The 18,721-nt window shown below is 40.9% G+C and overlaps 1 protein-coding gene across 4 annotated transcripts in view; it reads left to right on the forward strand.

The window, feature by feature from the left end:
* ubtf (upstream binding transcription factor) overlaps nucleotides 1-18,721 on the forward strand; it is a 74,822-nt gene that overhangs the window by 40,421 nt on the left and 15,680 nt on the right. For all 4 annotated transcript variants that reach the window (XM_072249369.1, XM_072249371.1, XM_072249368.1 and 1 more), the window contains 4 exons: nucleotides 3,847-4,020; nucleotides 10,309-10,419; nucleotides 14,211-14,293; nucleotides 14,794-14,983. In XM_072249369.1, the coding sequence (XP_072105470.1) occupies nucleotides 3,847-4,020; nucleotides 10,309-10,419; nucleotides 14,211-14,293; nucleotides 14,794-14,983 (558 nt within the window). The remainder of the gene's footprint in view (nucleotides 1-3,846; nucleotides 4,021-10,308; nucleotides 10,420-14,210; nucleotides 14,294-14,793; nucleotides 14,984-18,721) is intronic.

Genomic DNA, 18,721 nt, shown 5'->3' on the forward strand with positions numbered 1-18,721 from the left:
CCCCCAACCCTCAGGGTCACCCACTGTCAAAACTATTTATGATGGTCTTTATTCACAAGCAGTCGGTACCACATATCTAAAAGAATTAAGGATATTTTTCATTTAAAGCAGCAAAAATGAAACTTAAAAATATTGAAAGTAACTTGGGAGTGAAAATTTTCTACTTTTCACCTACCAGCTGATATGCTGCCTTGACTTAATGGGGACAGTTGTGTTTGCATTGGGTTTGATCTGGCTGGGTTTCAATATGCAGGCTTCACAATTTAAAAGTTTGGAATCCTAGTTGAGGGCACATGGAGGCTTCCATAATGTGTCCATGAGCAACTGCTGCCAGTGGCAAGGTGGCAGATGCTCCTCTTGGCTTGTGTCAATACCAGAGCTGGAAACTAGGTCTTGTCTGACAATGTTTAGCTCAGTCTTAATAGAGGAGAAGATCTAATCGAGTTTGACTTTGAAGCTTACAATAAATAGCCTGTTGAAATGTTGAGGTCCGGGGGGGGGGGGGGGGGGGCAGTTTTTTTTTTTTTTTTTTATGAAGCCTGATCCCACCTCTGATTGATGACTTGAATCGGGTAAGAAGACAGGAAAAATGGGAAGTCTCGCTATTGCCTCAGTATTGGTCAGAATCCACTGCAAATGAAAATTCAGTTGTTGTGTATTGAAATTAAGGTTCCCATTGCCAACAATATTAAACTCATGTCAGCCATGTCGCTTCAGATGTTTTAATCCTGCTTTATGTTTGTGTTAACTAATCTTCCTTGCTGCCAAGGTACTCGGCTTTAATTTTCTATTCAGAGTAGTTACCTGATTCCACGTTATTTTCTTTCTGACCAAAGTCCAAGGATAGTTTCCAAAATTTATGCCTTAATGTCATAATGCCACCCTTCTGTCCTTCCTTGCTTTTTCTCAGTCCACAACACATTTAATTAACATCCCACCAGTTTGGTTGATGTATAACTTTTTCATTAAGCAGCTTATGGGAGTGACAAAAGCAAGCATTTGGGTTGTGGTGTGTAGAATCTTTGAGCAAGTAAATCTGTTGGTGAGTTGAGTATTTTTATACAGTGATCACAGTATGATAGAGTTCACTTTGGAATTTAATTTCTCCTTCTCAAATTTCAATGTGTCAGTATTTCATTGGAATAAAGGAAATGACAATGGCATGAGAGGGGAACTGGCCAAAGTTGACTGGAAAGGGACACTGGCAGGAAGGACAACAGACAGGCAATGGCTGGAGTTTCTGCGGAAAATGAGGGAAGTGCAAGACAGATGTATTCCAAGTAAGACATTTTCGAGTGGAAGAAGGACACCATGACTGACAAGTCAAGTCAGAGCCAAAGTAAAAGCAAAAGAGAGGGCATACAAGGAAGCCAAAGCTAGTAGGAAGATAGCAGAGGGGAAAGCTTTTAAAAACTTGCAGAAGGAAACTAAGAAGGTCATTAGGAAGGAAAAGATGAATTTTGAAAGGAAGCTGGCTACTAATATTAAAGAAGATACTAAAAGCTTTTTAAAGTATATAATGGGTAGAAAAGAGTAGATAGTAGATATAGGACCAATAGAAAATGACGCTGGAGGTATTGTAATGAGACCTGCAGAGATGGCAGAGGAACTGAATACGTATTTTGCATCAGTCTTCACAGTGGAAGACATCTGCAGTATACCAGACGTTCAAGAGTGCCAGGGAAGTGAAGTTTGTGCAGTGAAAATTACAACTGAGAAGGTGCTAAGGAAGCTTAATGGTCTGAGGGTGGATAATCTCCTGGAACTGATGGAATGCACCTTGGGGTTCTGAAGGACGTAGCTGGAGAAATTGCGGAGGCATTAACAATGATCTTTCAAGAATCGATAGATTCTGGCATTGTACCTGATGACTGGGAAAATTGCAAATATTACTCTGCTATTTAAGAAGGGTGGGAGGCAGCAGAAAGGAAACAAGACCTGTTAGACTGACATCAGTGATTGGGAGGTTGGTTGGAATCGATTGTTAGGGATGAGATTACGGAGTACCTGGAGGCATATGACAAGATAGGCCAGCATGGTTTCCTGAAAGGAAAATTCTGCCTGACTAACCTACTGTAATTTTGTTATCATTAAGGAAACTACAAGCAGGGTAGACAAAGGAGATGCAGTAGATGTGGTATACTTGGATTTTCAGAAGGCCTTTGAGAAGGTGCCGCACATGAGGCTGCTTAGCAAGATAAGAGCCCATGTAATTACAGGGGAGTTACAAGCATGGGTGGAGCATTGGCTGATCAGCAGAAAACAGGGAGTGGGAATAAAGGGATCCTATTCTGGCTGGCTGCCAGTTACCAGTGGTGTTCCACAGGGTCGGTGTTGGGACCGCTGCTTTTTACGATGTACGTCAATGATTTGGGCTATGGTATTAATGGATTTGTGGCTAAATTTGCCGATGATACAAAGATGGGTGGAGGAGCGGGTGGCGAGGCAGCAGAGCCTGCAGAGAGACTTGGATAGATTGGGAGAATGGGCAAAGAAGTGGCAAATGAAATACAATGTTTGAAAATGTATGGTCATGCACTTTGGTGGAGGAAATAAACGGACAGACTATTATTTAGATGGGGAGAGAATTCAAAATGCAGAGATGCGAAAGGACTTGGGAGTCCTTGTGCAAGATACCCTAAAGGTTAACTTCCAGGTTGTGTCGGTGGTGAATAAGGCGAATGTAATGTTGGCATTCATTTCTAGAGGTATAGAATATAAGAGCAGGGATGTGATGTTGAGGCTGTATAAGCACTCATGAGACCACACTTGGAGTATTGTGTGCAGTTTTGAGCTCCTTATTTTAGAAACGATATACTGACATTGGAGAGTGTTCAGAGAAATTCACGAGAACAATTCCAGGAATGAAAGGGTTACTGTATGAGGAATGTCTGGCAGCTCTTGGACTGTATTCCCTGGAGTTCAGGAGAATGAGGGGTGGAATCTCATAGGAACATTCCGAATATTAAAAGACCTGAACAGATTAAATGTGGCAAAGTTATTTCCCATGGTAGGGGAGTCTAGGACGAGGGCACGAGTTCAGGATTGAAGGACGTCCATTTAGAACAGAAATGCAGAGAAATGACTTTAGTCAGAGGGTGGTAAATCTGTGGAATTTGTTGCCATGAGCGACTGTGGAGGCTGACTCATTGGGTGTATTTAGGGCAGAGATAGATAAGTTCTTGATTAGCCAGGGCATCAAAGGGTATGGGGAGAAGGCAGGGGAGTGGGGATGACCGGAAGAATTGGATCACCTCATGATTGAATGGTGGAGCAGATTTGATGGGCTGAATGGCCTACTTCTGCTCCTGTATCTTATGGTCTTGTGGTTTGATTGGTGGTTCAAGCTTGATATGTCTAGTAATAATTCCAAATGGCCTTGTTACCAAGATGTACACTTTGAAAGCTTTTGTTATGTTTGCACAAAATAAACTTTTTCATTGATTGTACTGGAGGTGTTTAAAACTTCACATTTTTTCCCTCTTGTCTTTTGGGTTTCTGTGCTCAATGAAAAGAGTAGCAATGTTGGAACTACACTTAATTTGTGCTGTGTACTTTAGTAAAAGTGCTATGGCTATAGCAGAAATATAAATCTGAAAGGGAAAAGGCCATATTGTTATCCCCATATGGGAGGCAACCAGAGTTAAATTTTTTTTTTAATTCAGTAATTCTTTGGACTTCGCAAAGTTCTGTTTTAAAGTGGAATTGTATGAAATGGTACGCTACATGATAATCCAGCAAAAAGTAGCTTTCTAAACTGCAAACTAATGCAATACATTCAGTTACTAAGTGTCTAAAGGAAGTGTTTACATTTTTAAAGAACTAATGATATTTTTGCTGCAACAGGAAAAATATCGACGCATGGAGGCAGCGGCAAAGGCTGAATCTGAGCAGAAAAGGCAGGGCTATGGAAAAGATGGAAAAGGCTCTGCTGTCCGTGGAAAACTGCCAGAGCCACCCAAGACTGCAGAAGAGATCTGGCAACAGAATGTGATTGGCGATTATCTGGCCAAGTACAGGGTAGGCGCTGAGGTAGTTGATAGAGAGGAAGAGACCTCTTTAAATGGATGGTGATCAAGGCTGCTTACCAAACTTGGCAGGACTGTGCATCCTGGTGGGAGGTTTGAAATGCTGGCAGAGACCAGACAGTTGAAAGCATGTTTGTGTTTTTAACATGAGGGAACCTCCTGCTGTACAGTTTTTCAAAGAGACTCTGTTAGCTTTTTCTTTTGACATGATAACCAGAGCAGCTCCATCCACAACTCTAACTCTAATTTACCTGTTTTTTTTTCTGCCTCAATTGTTTCAACTAACCATCACCCCTTGCCTCCTTCCAAGCTCTTCATGAACTGTTCAGAAATCTGATGTCAAAGGGGAAGAAGCTGTTCCTCAAATGCTGGTTGCATTTCTTCGGGCTTCAGTACTTCTGACCTGATCTAACATCTGGGAGGTAGTACAGAAGCCTGAAGAACCACACCCCAACATTTGAGGAACAGCTTCTTCCCTTTTGACATCAGATTTCTGAACAGTTCATGAACACTACCTTGCTATTCCTCTTGCACTAATTTGTTGTAACTTTTTAATGTCTTACACTGTATTGTCACAAAACAACAAATTTCACAATATGTCAGTGATAATGAACCAGATTCTAATTCAAAAGTTGCTTTTGGGCAATTTAAACATTTGTTAGGGTACTTTAGCAAAATTTTCCTGTGTAACCTTGCGACTGCATTATGTGACTTGTTTAATGAATATCACAACTGTACATTTTATTACTGTTGATAGTTTTAGGTTATCATTGCCTTGGACTGCACGTAGAAGAAGTTCTTTTGTACGCCACAGAAAGGTTTAACAAAACTTCACGTTTGATGCTTCCTTGATCATACTTGTGCCAAATTCCCAAAAAAAAGCAAGTTTTTTTTAAGCATGTTTGTTTTGTTTACCACATCAGATCTGCCTTTTACTGTCCATATTTCACCTCTGTTTGAGTTATTTGCTGACATCGATATCTTAGATTCGCCTATGAATTGTGTCCAGTGTATACTTGCTTAACGGGGAAGAGAGTACACATTGAAATCCTGTTATTCCAAAGACCACTATCGCCTCCCCCCTCGCCCCCACCAGAAGTTTGTTTTTAAGCAAAGCCACTGTGCTGTACTTTTCTATGACTCTGCTATTATGAAACTCATTACACACTTTGCCAAAATCATTCAAAAGTAATTTAGCAGAAGGAAATTTCCTAGACAATGCATTTCCTTGAATCTTTTAATTAAAAGAGAGTTCTGTTTCTTAGAATGCCTTCAATTTAGGAGTGATTTGGGACCAAATGATTCAGCTTCTTATCCATTTTAAAATGTATCCCACAGAAAGGTACCAATGACATAGGTAGGAAAAGGGATGAGGTCCTGAAAGGAGAATATAAGGAGCTAGGAAGGGAGTTGAGAAAAAGAACCGCAAAGGTAGTAGTCTCGGGATTACTGCCTGTGCCACGCGACAGTGAAAGTAGGAATGCAATGAGGTGGAGGATAAATGCGTGGCTGAGGGATTGGGGCAGGGGGCAGGGATTCAAGTTTTTGGATCATTGGGACCTCTTTTGGCGCAGGCGTGACCTGTACAAAAAGGACGGGTTACACTTGAACCCTAGGGGGACCAATATCCTGGCAGGGAGATTAGCGAGGGCTACTGAGGTGACTTTAAGCTAGAATGGTTGGGGGGTGGGAATCAAATTAAAGAGGCTAGGTGAGAGGAGGTTAGTTCACAACGGGGATGGGAACCAATGCAGAGAGACAGAGGGGTGTAAAGTGAGGGTAGAAGTAAAAAAGTAGTAAGGAGAAAAGTAAAAGTGGCAGGCCGACAAATCCAGGGCAAGCATCAAAAAGGGCCACTTTTCAACATAATTGTATAAGGGCTAAGAGAGTTGCAAAAGAGCGCCTGAAGGCTTTGTGTGTCAATGCAAGGAGCATTTGTAACAAGGTGGATGAATTGAAAGTGCAGATTGTTATTAATGATTATGATATAGTTGGGATCACAGAGACATGGCTCCAGGGTGACCAAGGATGGGACCTCAACATTCAGGGATATTCAATATTCAGGAGGGATAGACATGAAAGAAAAGGAGGTGGGGTGGCGTTGCTGGTTAAAGATGAGATTAATGCAATAGAAAGGAAGAACATAAGCCGGGAGGATGTGGAATCGATATGGGTAGAGCTGCGTAACACTAAGGGGCAGAAAACACTGGTGGGAGTTGTGTACAGGCCACCTAACAGTTGTAGTGAGGTCGGAGATGGTATTAAACAGGAAATTAGAAATGTGTGCAATAAAGGAACAGCAGTTATAATGGGTGACTTCAATCTACATGTAGATTGGGTGAACCAAATTGGTAAAGGTGCTGAGGAAGAGAATTTCTTGGAATGTATGCGGGATGGTTTTTTGAACCAACATGTCGAGGAACCAACTAGAGAGCAGGCTATTCTAGACTGGGTTTTGAGCAACGAGGAAGGGTTAATTAGCAATCTTTCGTGAGAAGCCCCTTGGGTAAGAGTGACCATAATATGGGGGAATTCTTCACTAAGGTGGAGAGTGACATAGTTAATTCAGAAACAAAGGTTCTGAACTTAAAGAAGGGTAACTTTGAAGGTATGAGACGTGAATTAGCTAAGATAGACTGGCAAATGACACTTAAAGGATTGACGGTGGATATGGAATGGCAAGCATTTAAGGATTGCATGGATGAACTACAACAATTGTTCATCCCAGTTTGGCAAAAGAATAAATCAAGGAAGGTAGTGCACCCGTGGCTGACAAGAGAAATTAGGGATAGTATCAATTCCAAAGAAGAAGCATACAAATTAGCCAGAAAAAGTGGCTCACCTGAGGACTGGGAGAAATTCAGAGTTCAGCAGAGGAGGACAAAGGGCTTAATTAGGAAGGGGAAAAAAGATTGAGAGAAAACTGGCAGGGAACATAAAAACTGACTGTAAAAGCTTTTATAGATATGTAAAAAGGAAAAGACTGGTAAAGACAAATGTAGGTCCCCTACAGACAGAAACACGTGAATTGATTATGGGGAGCAAGGACATGGCAGACCAATTGAATAATTACTTTGGTTCTGTCTTCACTAAGGAGGACATAAATAATCTTCCGGAAATAGTAGGGGGCAGAGGGTCCAGTGAGATGGAGGAACTGAGCGAAATACATGTTAGTAGGGAAGTGGTGTTGGGTAAATTGAAGGGATTAAAGGCAGATAAATGCCCAGGGCCAGATGGTCTGCATCCCAGAGTGCTTAAGGAAGTAGCCCAAGAAATAGTGGATGCATTGGTGATAATTTTTCAAAACTCGTTAGATTCTGAACTAGTTCCTGAGGATTGGAGGGTGGCTAATGTAACCCCACTTTTTAAAAAAGGAGGGAGAGAGAAACCAGGGAACTATAGACTGGTTAGCCTAACGTCGGTGGTGGGGAAACTGCTGGAGTCAGTTATCAAAGATGTGATAACAGCACATTTGGAAAGCGGTGAAATCGTCCGACAAAGTCAGCATGGATTTGTGAAAGGAAAATCATGTCTGACGAATCTCATAGAATTTTTTGAGGATGTAACTAGTAGAGTGGATAGGGGAGAACCAGTGGATGTGGTATATTTGGATTTTCAAAAGGCTTTTGACAAGGTCCCACACAGGAGATTAGTGTGCAAACTTAAAGCACACGGTATTGGGGGTAAGGTATTGATGTGGATAGAGAATTGGTTAGCAGACAGGAAGCAAAGAGTGGGAATAAACGGGACCTTTTCAGAATGGCAGGCAGTGACTAGTGGGGTACTGCAAGGCTCAGTGCTGGGACCCCAGTTGTTTACAATATATATTAATGACTTGGATGAGGGAATTAAATGCAGCATCTCCAAGTTTGCGGATGACACGAAGCTGGGCGGCAGTGTTAGCTGTGAGGAGGATGCTAAGAAGATGCAGGGTGACTTGGATAGGTTGGGTGAGTGGGCAAATTCATGGCAGGTGCAATTTAATGTGGATAAATGTGAAGTTATCCACTTTGGTGGCAAAAATAGGAAAACAGATTATTATCTGAATGGTGGCCGATTAGGAAAAGGGGAGGTGCAACGAGACCTGGGTGTCATTATACACCAGTCATTGAAAGTGGGCATGCAGGTACAGCAGGCAGTGAAAAAGGCGAATGGTATGCTGGCATTTATAGCGAGAGAATTCGAGTACAGGAGCAGGGAGGTACTACAGTTGTACAAGGCCTTGGTGAGACCACACCTGGAGTATTGTGTGCAGTTTTGGTCCCCTAATCTGAGGAAAGACATCCTTGCCATAGAGGGAGTACAAAGAAGGTTCACCAGATTGATTCCTGGGATGGCAGGACTTTCATATGAAGAAAGACTGGATGAACTGGGCTTGTATTCATTGGAATTTAGAAGATTGAGAGGGGATCTGATTGAAACGTATAAAATCCTAAAGGGATTGGACAGGCTAGATGCAGGAAGATTGTTCCCGATGTTGGGGAAGTCCAGAACGAGGGGTCACAGTTTGAGGATAAAGGGGAAGCCTTTTAGGACCGAGATTAGGAAAAACTTCTTCACACAGAGAGTGGTGAATCTGTGGAATTCTCTGCCACAGGAAACAGTTGAGGCCAGTTCATTGGCTATATTTAAGAGGGAGTTAGATATGGCCCTTGTGGCTACGGGGGTCAGGGGGTATGGAGGGAAGGCTGGGGCGGTGTTCTGAGTTGGATGATCAGCCATGATCATAATAAATGGCGGTGCAGGCTCGAAGGGCCGAATGGCCTACTCCTGCACCTATTTTCTATGTTTCTATATGATTGTCCTCCAGCTTCAATTTGAGATTGTTGTGCTAATTTGAGAGTTGAAATCTTGTGTTAATGAAATGCCTAATGGTTCTAGTACAGCCACTAGAATTTGGAGTTTACTATTTTAAACACACCTTTTAAGGTCTGATCCAGGATTGAATTCAAAATGAAAGATGATTGGCTATGGCATCTTGGGCTGATGTCCTATCAGTATTTTGAAAAGAAAGTTCTATTACAGTTCTCCATTGGTAGCTTCTCTGTCACCTGAGTTACTAATGGAATTATTTTCACCATCCTAATCATGAATTGGACTGTGTTGGACATTGCTTATCTAATTGACTTGTATAACTCTTGCTTGTTAGTGCCTGTCTCAGCTTTTGAATTGAAGAATTAATTTGTATCCAGCTTTGTTGATTTGAGCCAAGCTTTCAAACACTCAAAGTTTATGACACATTAGATGACTTAATTGAATTTCCTCTCATGGAGAATTGACATATTATCTGGCAAATTCCAGAGTGGGTTTTAATTTGAGATGACTCATTCATTTTGTCACTACTTTGTATTTTTGTTGATTCTAGTTGTGTCTTCCCAAGTTATGTAAATCTCATTCTAAGTTGTATACAGAATGAGTTATCCTCCAAGGATCCTTTCCATATTTGCACTGATCTGCACTAAATTGACACTTTATGGACTTAATGAAGTAGTCACTACTGTTTCAAGTAATAAATTAGTTTGCTTTACTGAAGGGCAAAATCGGTCTCAAAACAAATTTTCAGCAAATAAATCTCTCAAATGTGAGTGGTACTGATGTTAATTTGCATGTTCGTGCTAAATGTAAGGGCTGGAATTGAGAGTCTAAGCTTTCTGGTTTGTTCCTGATCACAAAGTACTTTTCTTCCAGCCAGATATTCCACCATGTAGGATTTTATAGCTGTTTTAATGAGCCTGACTTGAAATACTCATCTCTTCCTGATCACTATATTGATTGACTTGTTTATTGGCAAGCATGATTTTTGTCTGCTTCTCAACTTTGATTCTAGGTTTAAGAGTTCCAAGTTATGAGGAAATCCTCAGGTTGAAAAACCCTTCAGTCCATCTGATGCTTTTTATGTGATGGCTTGTTTTTGAGCATCATAACAGTTGCAGGCTGGATCAGTCTAAAAGACTAGCCTAACTTTGAAGTTATTTTTCCTTCTGCATACAGGAACCCAGTGGTGTGATGTGCTTGATTTCACAACATTTTGATGTGTGCAGTGTAATGATGGCGCTGTCTGCAATCTATAGGGCTGCCTTCTATGCACTTTGCACAGTGCATGTCAGTTTCGTTGCTCTTCAGGGTCACGATTTCACCCTCTTTTCTTAACACCATTTATGCTCAAAATTCCTTTTGGGATTTGTTTAATTTACATGAATGGAGGTTTTTGAAGCAATGCACATGCATTTTAGTAGCGTATGCTTTCTGATTATGATCAGGCATATCTTTTTTTTTAAAGAGTGATCGCACTAAGGCGATGAAAGCAATGGAGGCAACTTGGAGTGCGATGGAGAAAAAGGAGAAATTAATGTGGATTAAAAAGGCAGCTGAGGATCAAAAGCGATACGAGGTATATTCCTCCCTGATCCCCTTAAAACAAGTTCAATGCCAAAGCAACTAGCTCTTGACTGGATCACTTTTGTTTCTGCTCATGGGTTTATTGCAGTGAAACTTCAGGTGATGACATTTGATTGTAGGATGAAAAGTGCAACACTTCAAAGTAAATTTGTTATCAAAGTACATCTGTCACTATATACAGCCCTGAGATTCATTTTCTTGTGGGCATGCTCAGTAAATCCAGCAACCATAATAGAATAAATGGAAGACTGTCCCCAACAAGATGGGCAACCAGTGTGCAGAAGACAAACTGCTGATACAAAAGAAAAAAATAATAATAAATATTGAGAACATGAGATAGAGTTCTTTGAAAATGAGTCTCCAAGTAACTTCTGAAGCTATTCTGACCAATCGCAGTTCAGTCCATGTGGGTATTGACTGTTAAGACTATTTAATGTTTGTCCAGTCCTTGGTCACAGGATGGCCATATACTGTACGTGCATAGTGCTGTAGGATACTTTGGGATAGAGTTTTGTAAAGCAGCATCTGCTGCTCTTGAATGTCTTAACAATTTTGAGGAAATGTCCTTAATGCTGTTTCCTTTTTTTTTTACTGTGAATACAGAATTGACAAAAATATTTTGAGCATTGTCTATAGAGAAGATTGGAAAGCTGTACCTTCCTCCCAATCCAGTGCTGTTATCAATTGGTTCATCACAAACAATGGTCCTTTGTCAATTAATGGTGCCATCAAATAACAGTATTGACCATTGGGCCAAGATCTTGGGGACACAATTGCATGGTAGCTCTGCTTTTGTTGGAGAACCAAATTGTTGCCAGATAGGAGATGGTTCCTGACCACCAGAAATATCAGTTTGCTGGTGTTTCTGAGATTTTAATTAGTTTTGAAACTTAAGATTGCAGAACTGCATATCAGATGAAGTAGTAGTGTGATTACTATGAAGATAGACCATTGTTGGAAAAATATTTCTGACCTGGAAGTGGTGTTTTGTGGACAAATGAGATCAGAGATCAGCCTATGACAAATTACATCTGAAAAACCCAAGCAAGGCTGCAGGACCGGATGGTGTCAGTACCAGGGTGCTCAAAGCCTGTGCTCCTCAGCTATGTGGAGTAGTTCACCATGTATTCAACATGAGCCTGAGGCTCCGGAGGGTTCCTGTGCTGTGGAAGACGTCCTGCCTCGTCCCTGTGCCGAAGACGCCGTGCCCCACCTCGTCCCTGTGCCAAAGGCGCCGCGCCCCAGCGGCCTCAATGACTACAGACCGGTGGCATTGACCTCCCACATGATGAAGACCCTGGAGAGACTTGTTCTGGAGCTGCTCCGGCCTATGGTCAGGCCACACTTAGATCCCCTCCAGTTCGCCCACCAGCCCCGACTAGGAGTTGAGGATGCCATTGACTACCTGCTGAACCGTGTCTACGCCCACCTGGACAAGCCAGCGAGCACTGTGAGGGTCCTGTTTTTTGACTTCTCCAGTGCGTTCAACACCATCCGCCCTGCTCTGCTGTGGGAGAAGCTGACAGCGATGCAGGTGGATGCTTTCCTGGTGTCATGGATTCTTGATTACCTGACTGGCAGACCACAGTACATGTGCTTGCAACACTGTGTGTCCAACAGAGTGATCAGCAGCACTGGGGCTCCACAGGGGCCTCTCTTGTCTCCCTTTCTCTTCACCATTTACACCTCGGACTTCAACTACTGCACAGAGCCTTGTCATCTTCCGAAGTTTTCGGATGACTCTGCCATAGTTGGATGCATCAGCAAGGGAGATGAGGTTGAGTACAGGGCTACGGTAGGAAACTTTGTCACATGGTGTGAGCAGAATTATCTGCAGCTTAATGTGAAAAAGACTAAGGAGCTGGTGGTAGACCTGAGGAGAACTAAGGTACCGGTGACCCCTGTTTTCATCCAGGGGGTCAGTGTGGACATGGTGGAGGATTACAAATACCTGGGGATACGAATTGACAATAAACTAGACTGGTCTAAGAACGCTGAGGCTGTCTACAAGAAGGGTCAGAGCTGTCTCTATTTCATGAGGAGACTGAGGTCCTTTAACATCTGTCGGACGATGCTGAGGATGTTCTATGAGTCTGTGGTGGTCAGTGCTATCATGTTTGCTGTTGTGTGCCGGGGCAGCAGGCTGAGGTTAGCAGACACCAACAGAATCAACAAACTCATTCGTAAGGCCAGTGATGTTGTGGGGATGGAACTGGGCTCTCTGACAGTGGTGTCTGAAAAGAGGATGCTGTCTAAGTTGCATGCCATCTTGGTCAATATCTCCCATCCACTACATAATGTACTGGGTAGGCACAGGAGTACATTCAGCCAAAGACTCATTCCACCGAGATGCAACACAGAGCGTCATAGGAAGTCATTCCTGCCTGTGGCCATCGAACTTTACAACTCCTCCCTTGGAGGGTCAGACACCCTGAGCCAATAGGCTGGTCCTGGACTTATTTCATAATTTACTGGCATAATTTACATATTACTATTTAACTATTTATTACTATTTTTCATTACTATTTATTATTTCCATGACTATTACTATTTACTAATAGTATTACTATTACTATTTTTATTACTATTTATTATTTATGGTGCAATTGTAATGAAAACCAATTTCCCCCGGGATCAATGAAGTATTACTATGACTAAATGATAACTGCCATCAGTTACATCCAAGTGTCTAAGTCTGTATGAGCAACTCTTGTTAGCATGAACAAATTCTGATGTATTTGGTTTTTTTTACTCCATTTTTTTTTTAACAAAAGTGATGAGCTGAACCCATAATAGTTTGTTTACTAGGGAATGTAATTGATTTGGCAACCCATTTATTATGTAAGTGCTAGGATTGTTGGGATTAAGCCCCCCCCCCCCACATTGAAGAAGTTTCACTGCAGAAGATAATAGCATCATAAATAATATCATAGACAATAGCATCCACGTAACTATTTATGGTGAAATCTTGGTTGTCCAGTATTAACTAACAATATGATTGGTTTCTCTAGGAAATGAAAGATTGTTTCATTAGAAAGACTAAGGCAGCATCTGCTGTCTGGATTAGAATATGAACAAAAAGGAAAAGTTGGACAAGTGCAGAGGCTGAGGGGAGATCTGAGAGACTTTTTAAATACATGGAAAATATCAGGATAGATAGTCAGAATCTCTTTCTCTTCCCCTTTCCCGGGTAGAAATGTCAAACACCAGAGAACATGCTTTTAAGGTTTGAGGGGAGGGGCAAGTTTTTTGCAGAGAATGTTAATTTCCTAGAATTGGTTACCTGGAATAGTAGTAGAATCAAATTTGGAGTTTGAGGTTTCCAGATAGTTACACGAATATGGAAGGTGCACAGGAGGAGGACATTTATTATAAATTAGCAATATGATCTGTCCAGTGCTGTACTCTTCCATATTGTTTATATATCTGCTTTATCAATATTCACAGAAAGAATGTTTAGTTGCAAAAGGAATTGGAACAGAAATTTAGCTGCAAGAATTGGTTCAATTTTTATTAATATTCATATCAACATTCTCTAATTAGATCATTATTGAATAGTAATCCTTGGTTCATATTTCCTGTACACTTCTATCTGCCGAAGATAACTGAGGTTAAGTACAATGAATTCTATCATTAACTGTTGCTGCATCTAGATATTCTAGTGTAGGAAAAAATATCTTTCAGCAAAGGCCTAAATATGAAAGAGACGAAGTGTTTTGCTTTGCACTTCATAAGTGTCTAGATTTGTTACTGAAATCCTGATTTATAAATGTTCTCTTTCAGAAAGAACTGAGTGAAATACGAACACCAGCAATAAATGTGAACAAGAAAATAAAATTTGAGGGGGAGCCAAAAAAGCCACCAATGTAAGTACTGCTGTCCATTATCATAGTCATTGAGAAACTCCTATAACACCCGAGTATCTGCCCAGTAATTAAGTATGCACACCATCTCAACTGCAGTCTATAAATTGTTTAATTCATTGTCCTGTTGAATTGGGAGAAGTAGATGAAAAATAGAAAAGAAGGAAAGTGACAGACTGAAGGCTGTGATCAGGAGGGAGGGATAAGGCTAAAAGAAGATGACTGTTGTGATTTATTACAGAAGGGTTATAGTTTTGACGCAAGCTCATCATTTGCTTCCCTCATTCATTTGTCAAGACCTTTGAAACTGTGGCAATTCCTATCCATTTTCAAAAATTTTAACACCCTGTGAGATTTGTAGATTTGCATCCAGTGTTTGAAGACTTCTGAATTGAGTTTTGTGATTTTTTTTTACTAAAATTAACCCTGAGTTCATCTTGAGTTTATTTTGGTACTTGTAAACTGAGGAATTTTAATTGGTTGAGTTAATTTCTGTGTTTCAGGAATGGGTACCAGAAATTTTCTCAGGAACTACTTACAGGTGGTGAACTGAACCATTTGAATCTCAAAGATCGGATGGTGGAAATTGGGAAAAGATGGCGAAAAGTTTCTCAGGCTCAAAAGGATCGTTATAAAAAGATGGCAGAAGAGCAACAATGTCAATACAAAATCAATCTAGAAGCCTGGCTTAAGGTAACAAGGCTTCCTAGCCTGCAAATGAAATGCAGAAAGTGGTGTAGTTGATATGTTCAAATATGTTTTGCCAAGTTTGGAAAAAGGCACTAGTTCACTCTCTCACTTATATGGCTGACTTTGGTTCACCTTCCTCTGAAGGTTAATGCGTACTTTGGAAAGATGTGGAAAACAGTGAAAATGGTCATCGAGTGAATAGCAAAATGATAAACTGTTCAAGGTGCAACCTTGCTGATATCTCACTACCATAAAGTGGCAAGGATAAGATAAAGAAAGTGGAGAGATGTTCTTTAAACATTGAGCAAAAGGACACAACCCTCCATTTTTCTTTCATCCATGTGCCTATATATGAGTCTTTTAAATGTCCCTAAGGTATCAGCCTCAAAACCACCCCTGGCAGGTCATTCATACTCTAGCCACTACTTTCTTTTTTTTAAAAAAACAATCTCTGACATCTCCCCTAAACGTTCCTGCACTCACCTTAAAAGAATGTCTAAACAGCAACCTGGCTGGTGGTGTAGTGGCATCAGTGCTGGACTTCGGGACGAAAGGTCCTGAGTTCGAATCCAGCTGGCTCCCCTGCACGCTTTCCATCCGTGCTGCGTTATGAGCTGGTGATCTCTTTGGAAACTCACCCGGCAGAAGGCAATGGCAAACCACTGTTGTGACTTGCCTTGTACGCTACGTCAAGAGAGGCGTGGAAGGAAATCGTCCGCAAACCGGAAGAACTCCGGATGTAACATTCCTTTCCTTTCTGGTATTAATCATTGCTGCTATCTGTCTCCCTCAATGGCATTGAAATTTTGCCCTTGTGGGAATTTCAATGTTGAATGTTGTTAAGTGATCTGGTATTTTCCCATATTTGAAAAGTATCAAGTCACTGATTCTTGAGACTTCGGCAAAAACATGTCCCACTAAGAAAAGTGCTAATTCCATTGAAAATGAATAACATTTTCTTATTTAAAATAATCAGGATTGATCTTATGAGGATCTTTTGCACCAATGCAACATTTTTTCATAAATTATGATTATATGATAGCCCAGTACCACAAAATCAGTTGCCCTCAGACAAGAGATCATTTCAATTTGATAAGTGTGGAAAAAATAATTTAAAATGTATTTTTTTACACACCCCCCCCCCCTCCCCCGATGAAGGAGAGTGAAAAACCTCTAAAACTAAAAGCAGTGAATTTTCTACAATATTTATCTTATTTTGTGGTTGCTCAAAATGTGTCCCAAGTTTTTGTCGGCACCGTCAGATATTTATTTAAAAAAAAACAATAAAATCAGGCAACCACATGGTCAACTATATTCCTGAGGACCCACTTTCCACCCTCCACATCTGTTAAATGCAACAAGGTCAAACAAGCTCCTGTTAGTTTGCTATTTTTTTTTCAATATTTTTTACATATTTATTGATCACAACCATGATATGTCAACACTGTCTCTTTTGTATAGAAAGAACTATTTTAAATTATGACATAAATGTATGCATTTTCAGTAGAGGCCGGAGGCAGCTAGCAACAGAGGGAAAACAAGATGGCTCCTGTATACAACTCATATATGTCATGTAAAAAAAAAAGTGTGTTTTCGTCACTACTGTCGGGCGTCAACGCTGTCAGGTTTTCTGTCTTACGGTGGTGACACATAGTTTGACGGTGTTGACAAAAACATCCAAATCATCCTCAGTGGAGACTTGTATATAATTTATGATCACAATAAATAGTAATATAGCTTGTAATGTTTCATTAACCCTTTTATTTATAATATACATAATTTCCCCTTTATTTCTTCCACACACAGGCCTACAACATTTCCTTACTTATATGTATCCCCAATGACTAAAACCATAAATGAATTCAGTTGCACCATTTCATAATCATTTTATAAAATTTCACCAAATTAAACATAATTAAATTCATAGTAATTTTGCACAATTTCATAGTAATTCCATTAAATTCTGACCTTCCTTTTATGTATTTTAGGAAGTTATAGCTAGGCAGAAGCTATCAGTGGAGGAACGAAGGCGAAGAAACAGGGAATACCAAAGAAAGCGGAGAGAGAAAATATATAGTGAGCCAGAGTTAAAGGAGGAATACCTGAGAAAGGAAAGGCAAAGATGGAAGAAGAGAGTAGAGGATGGGAAGATAAAAACTATCAGTGATTTGAATGAAAGGGAAAAGAGGAGGAAGAGAAAGGCGTGGAGACTCAGACAGCAAGAGTCAAGAGAGCGTAAGAGAAAGGGCTCAGAACGCCCAGAAAGTCCACCAGGTAGTGCATTGGATCAGACTATACAGAAGCCAGCTCACAGTAGGCAGTCTAGCAGGGGAAAGGGAAAGAAAGAAAACAAGAGCAAGATACTTGACAGAGATGAAGGCTTTGAAAAATAAACTTCAAGAGATAATAAAAGATAGGAACAAACTGTATAACCATATAACAATTACAGCATGGAAACAGGCCATCTCGGCCCTTCTGGTCTGTGCTGAACTCTTCTCACCTAGTCCCACCGACCTGCACTCAGTCCATAACCCTCCATTCCTTTCCTGTCCATATATCTATCCAATTTCACTTTAAACGACAACATGGAACCTGCCCCAACCACTTCTGCTGGAAGCTCGTTCCACACAGCTACCACTCTGAGTAAAGAAATTCCCCCTCATGTTACCCCTAAACTTTTGTGCTTTAACTCTCAACTCATGTCCTCTTGTTTGAATCTCCCCCACTCTCAATGGAAAAAGCCTATCTACATCAACTCTATCAATCCCCCCCATTATTTTAAATACCTCTATCAAGTCCCCCCTCAACCTTCTACGCTCCAAAGAATAAAGACCTAACTTGTTCAACCTTTCTCTGTAACTTAGGAGATGAAACCCAGGAAACATTTTAGTAATCTCCTCTGTACTCTCTCAATTTTATTGACACCTTCCCTATAATTCGGTGACCAGAACTGTACACAATACTCCAAATTTGGCCTTACCAATGCCTTATACAATTTCAACATTACATCCCAACTCCTATACTCAATGCTCTGATTTATAAAGGCCAGCATACCAAAAGCTTTCTTCGCCACCCTATCCACATGAGATTCCACCTTCAGGGAACTATGCACCATTATTCCTAGATCCCTCTGTTCTACTGCATTCTTCAATGCCCTACCATTTATCATGTATGTCCTATTTTGATTTGTCGTACCAAAATGTAGCACCTCAAACTAGAAATAAAAAAACACAAATCACTAAGAGAAAGAAGAGCAGATGCAACAGGGAAGCAAAATCTTCCATGAGATGGTTGGGAGAAGCCTTTGCAGTACTCATCTCTATCATATTGCTGAAGGTGACATGCAGACATATGATGCACTCCTTTCTCAACCACTAAAACCTGTACCAGCAACGAGGAAAATCCATCAGGTCATACCTTACGGAAACAGCAACCATTGCAGATCATTGTCATGTATCTGCAGTGAGCCACAGATGTGTCAGTGTTACAGCCCAACAACATTTCAGTTGACTGAAAATACACATGCCAGGGTACAGGCTGAGGAGAATGATGACCCTACCACAATGGGAAAGAACAGAGGCTCTTTGGCAATGCTGATGGAGGAAATGGAGCAGGAACCCCAGAGTGGTCCTGAGGAGACTACGACAGATATATCTGCTGGTGTCATTAATTGTGGAGATTAGCTTGCAGTCACTTATGACCAAATTTGGTGGTTAGCAAAGGCTGTCACTGTGGATGCTC

This window comes from Mobula birostris, chromosome X (genome assembly GCF_030028105.1).
Source record: "Mobula birostris isolate sMobBir1 chromosome X, sMobBir1.hap1, whole genome shotgun sequence".
In the NCBI taxonomy this organism is placed as follows: Eukaryota; Metazoa; Chordata; class Chondrichthyes; order Myliobatiformes; family Myliobatidae; genus Mobula; species Mobula birostris.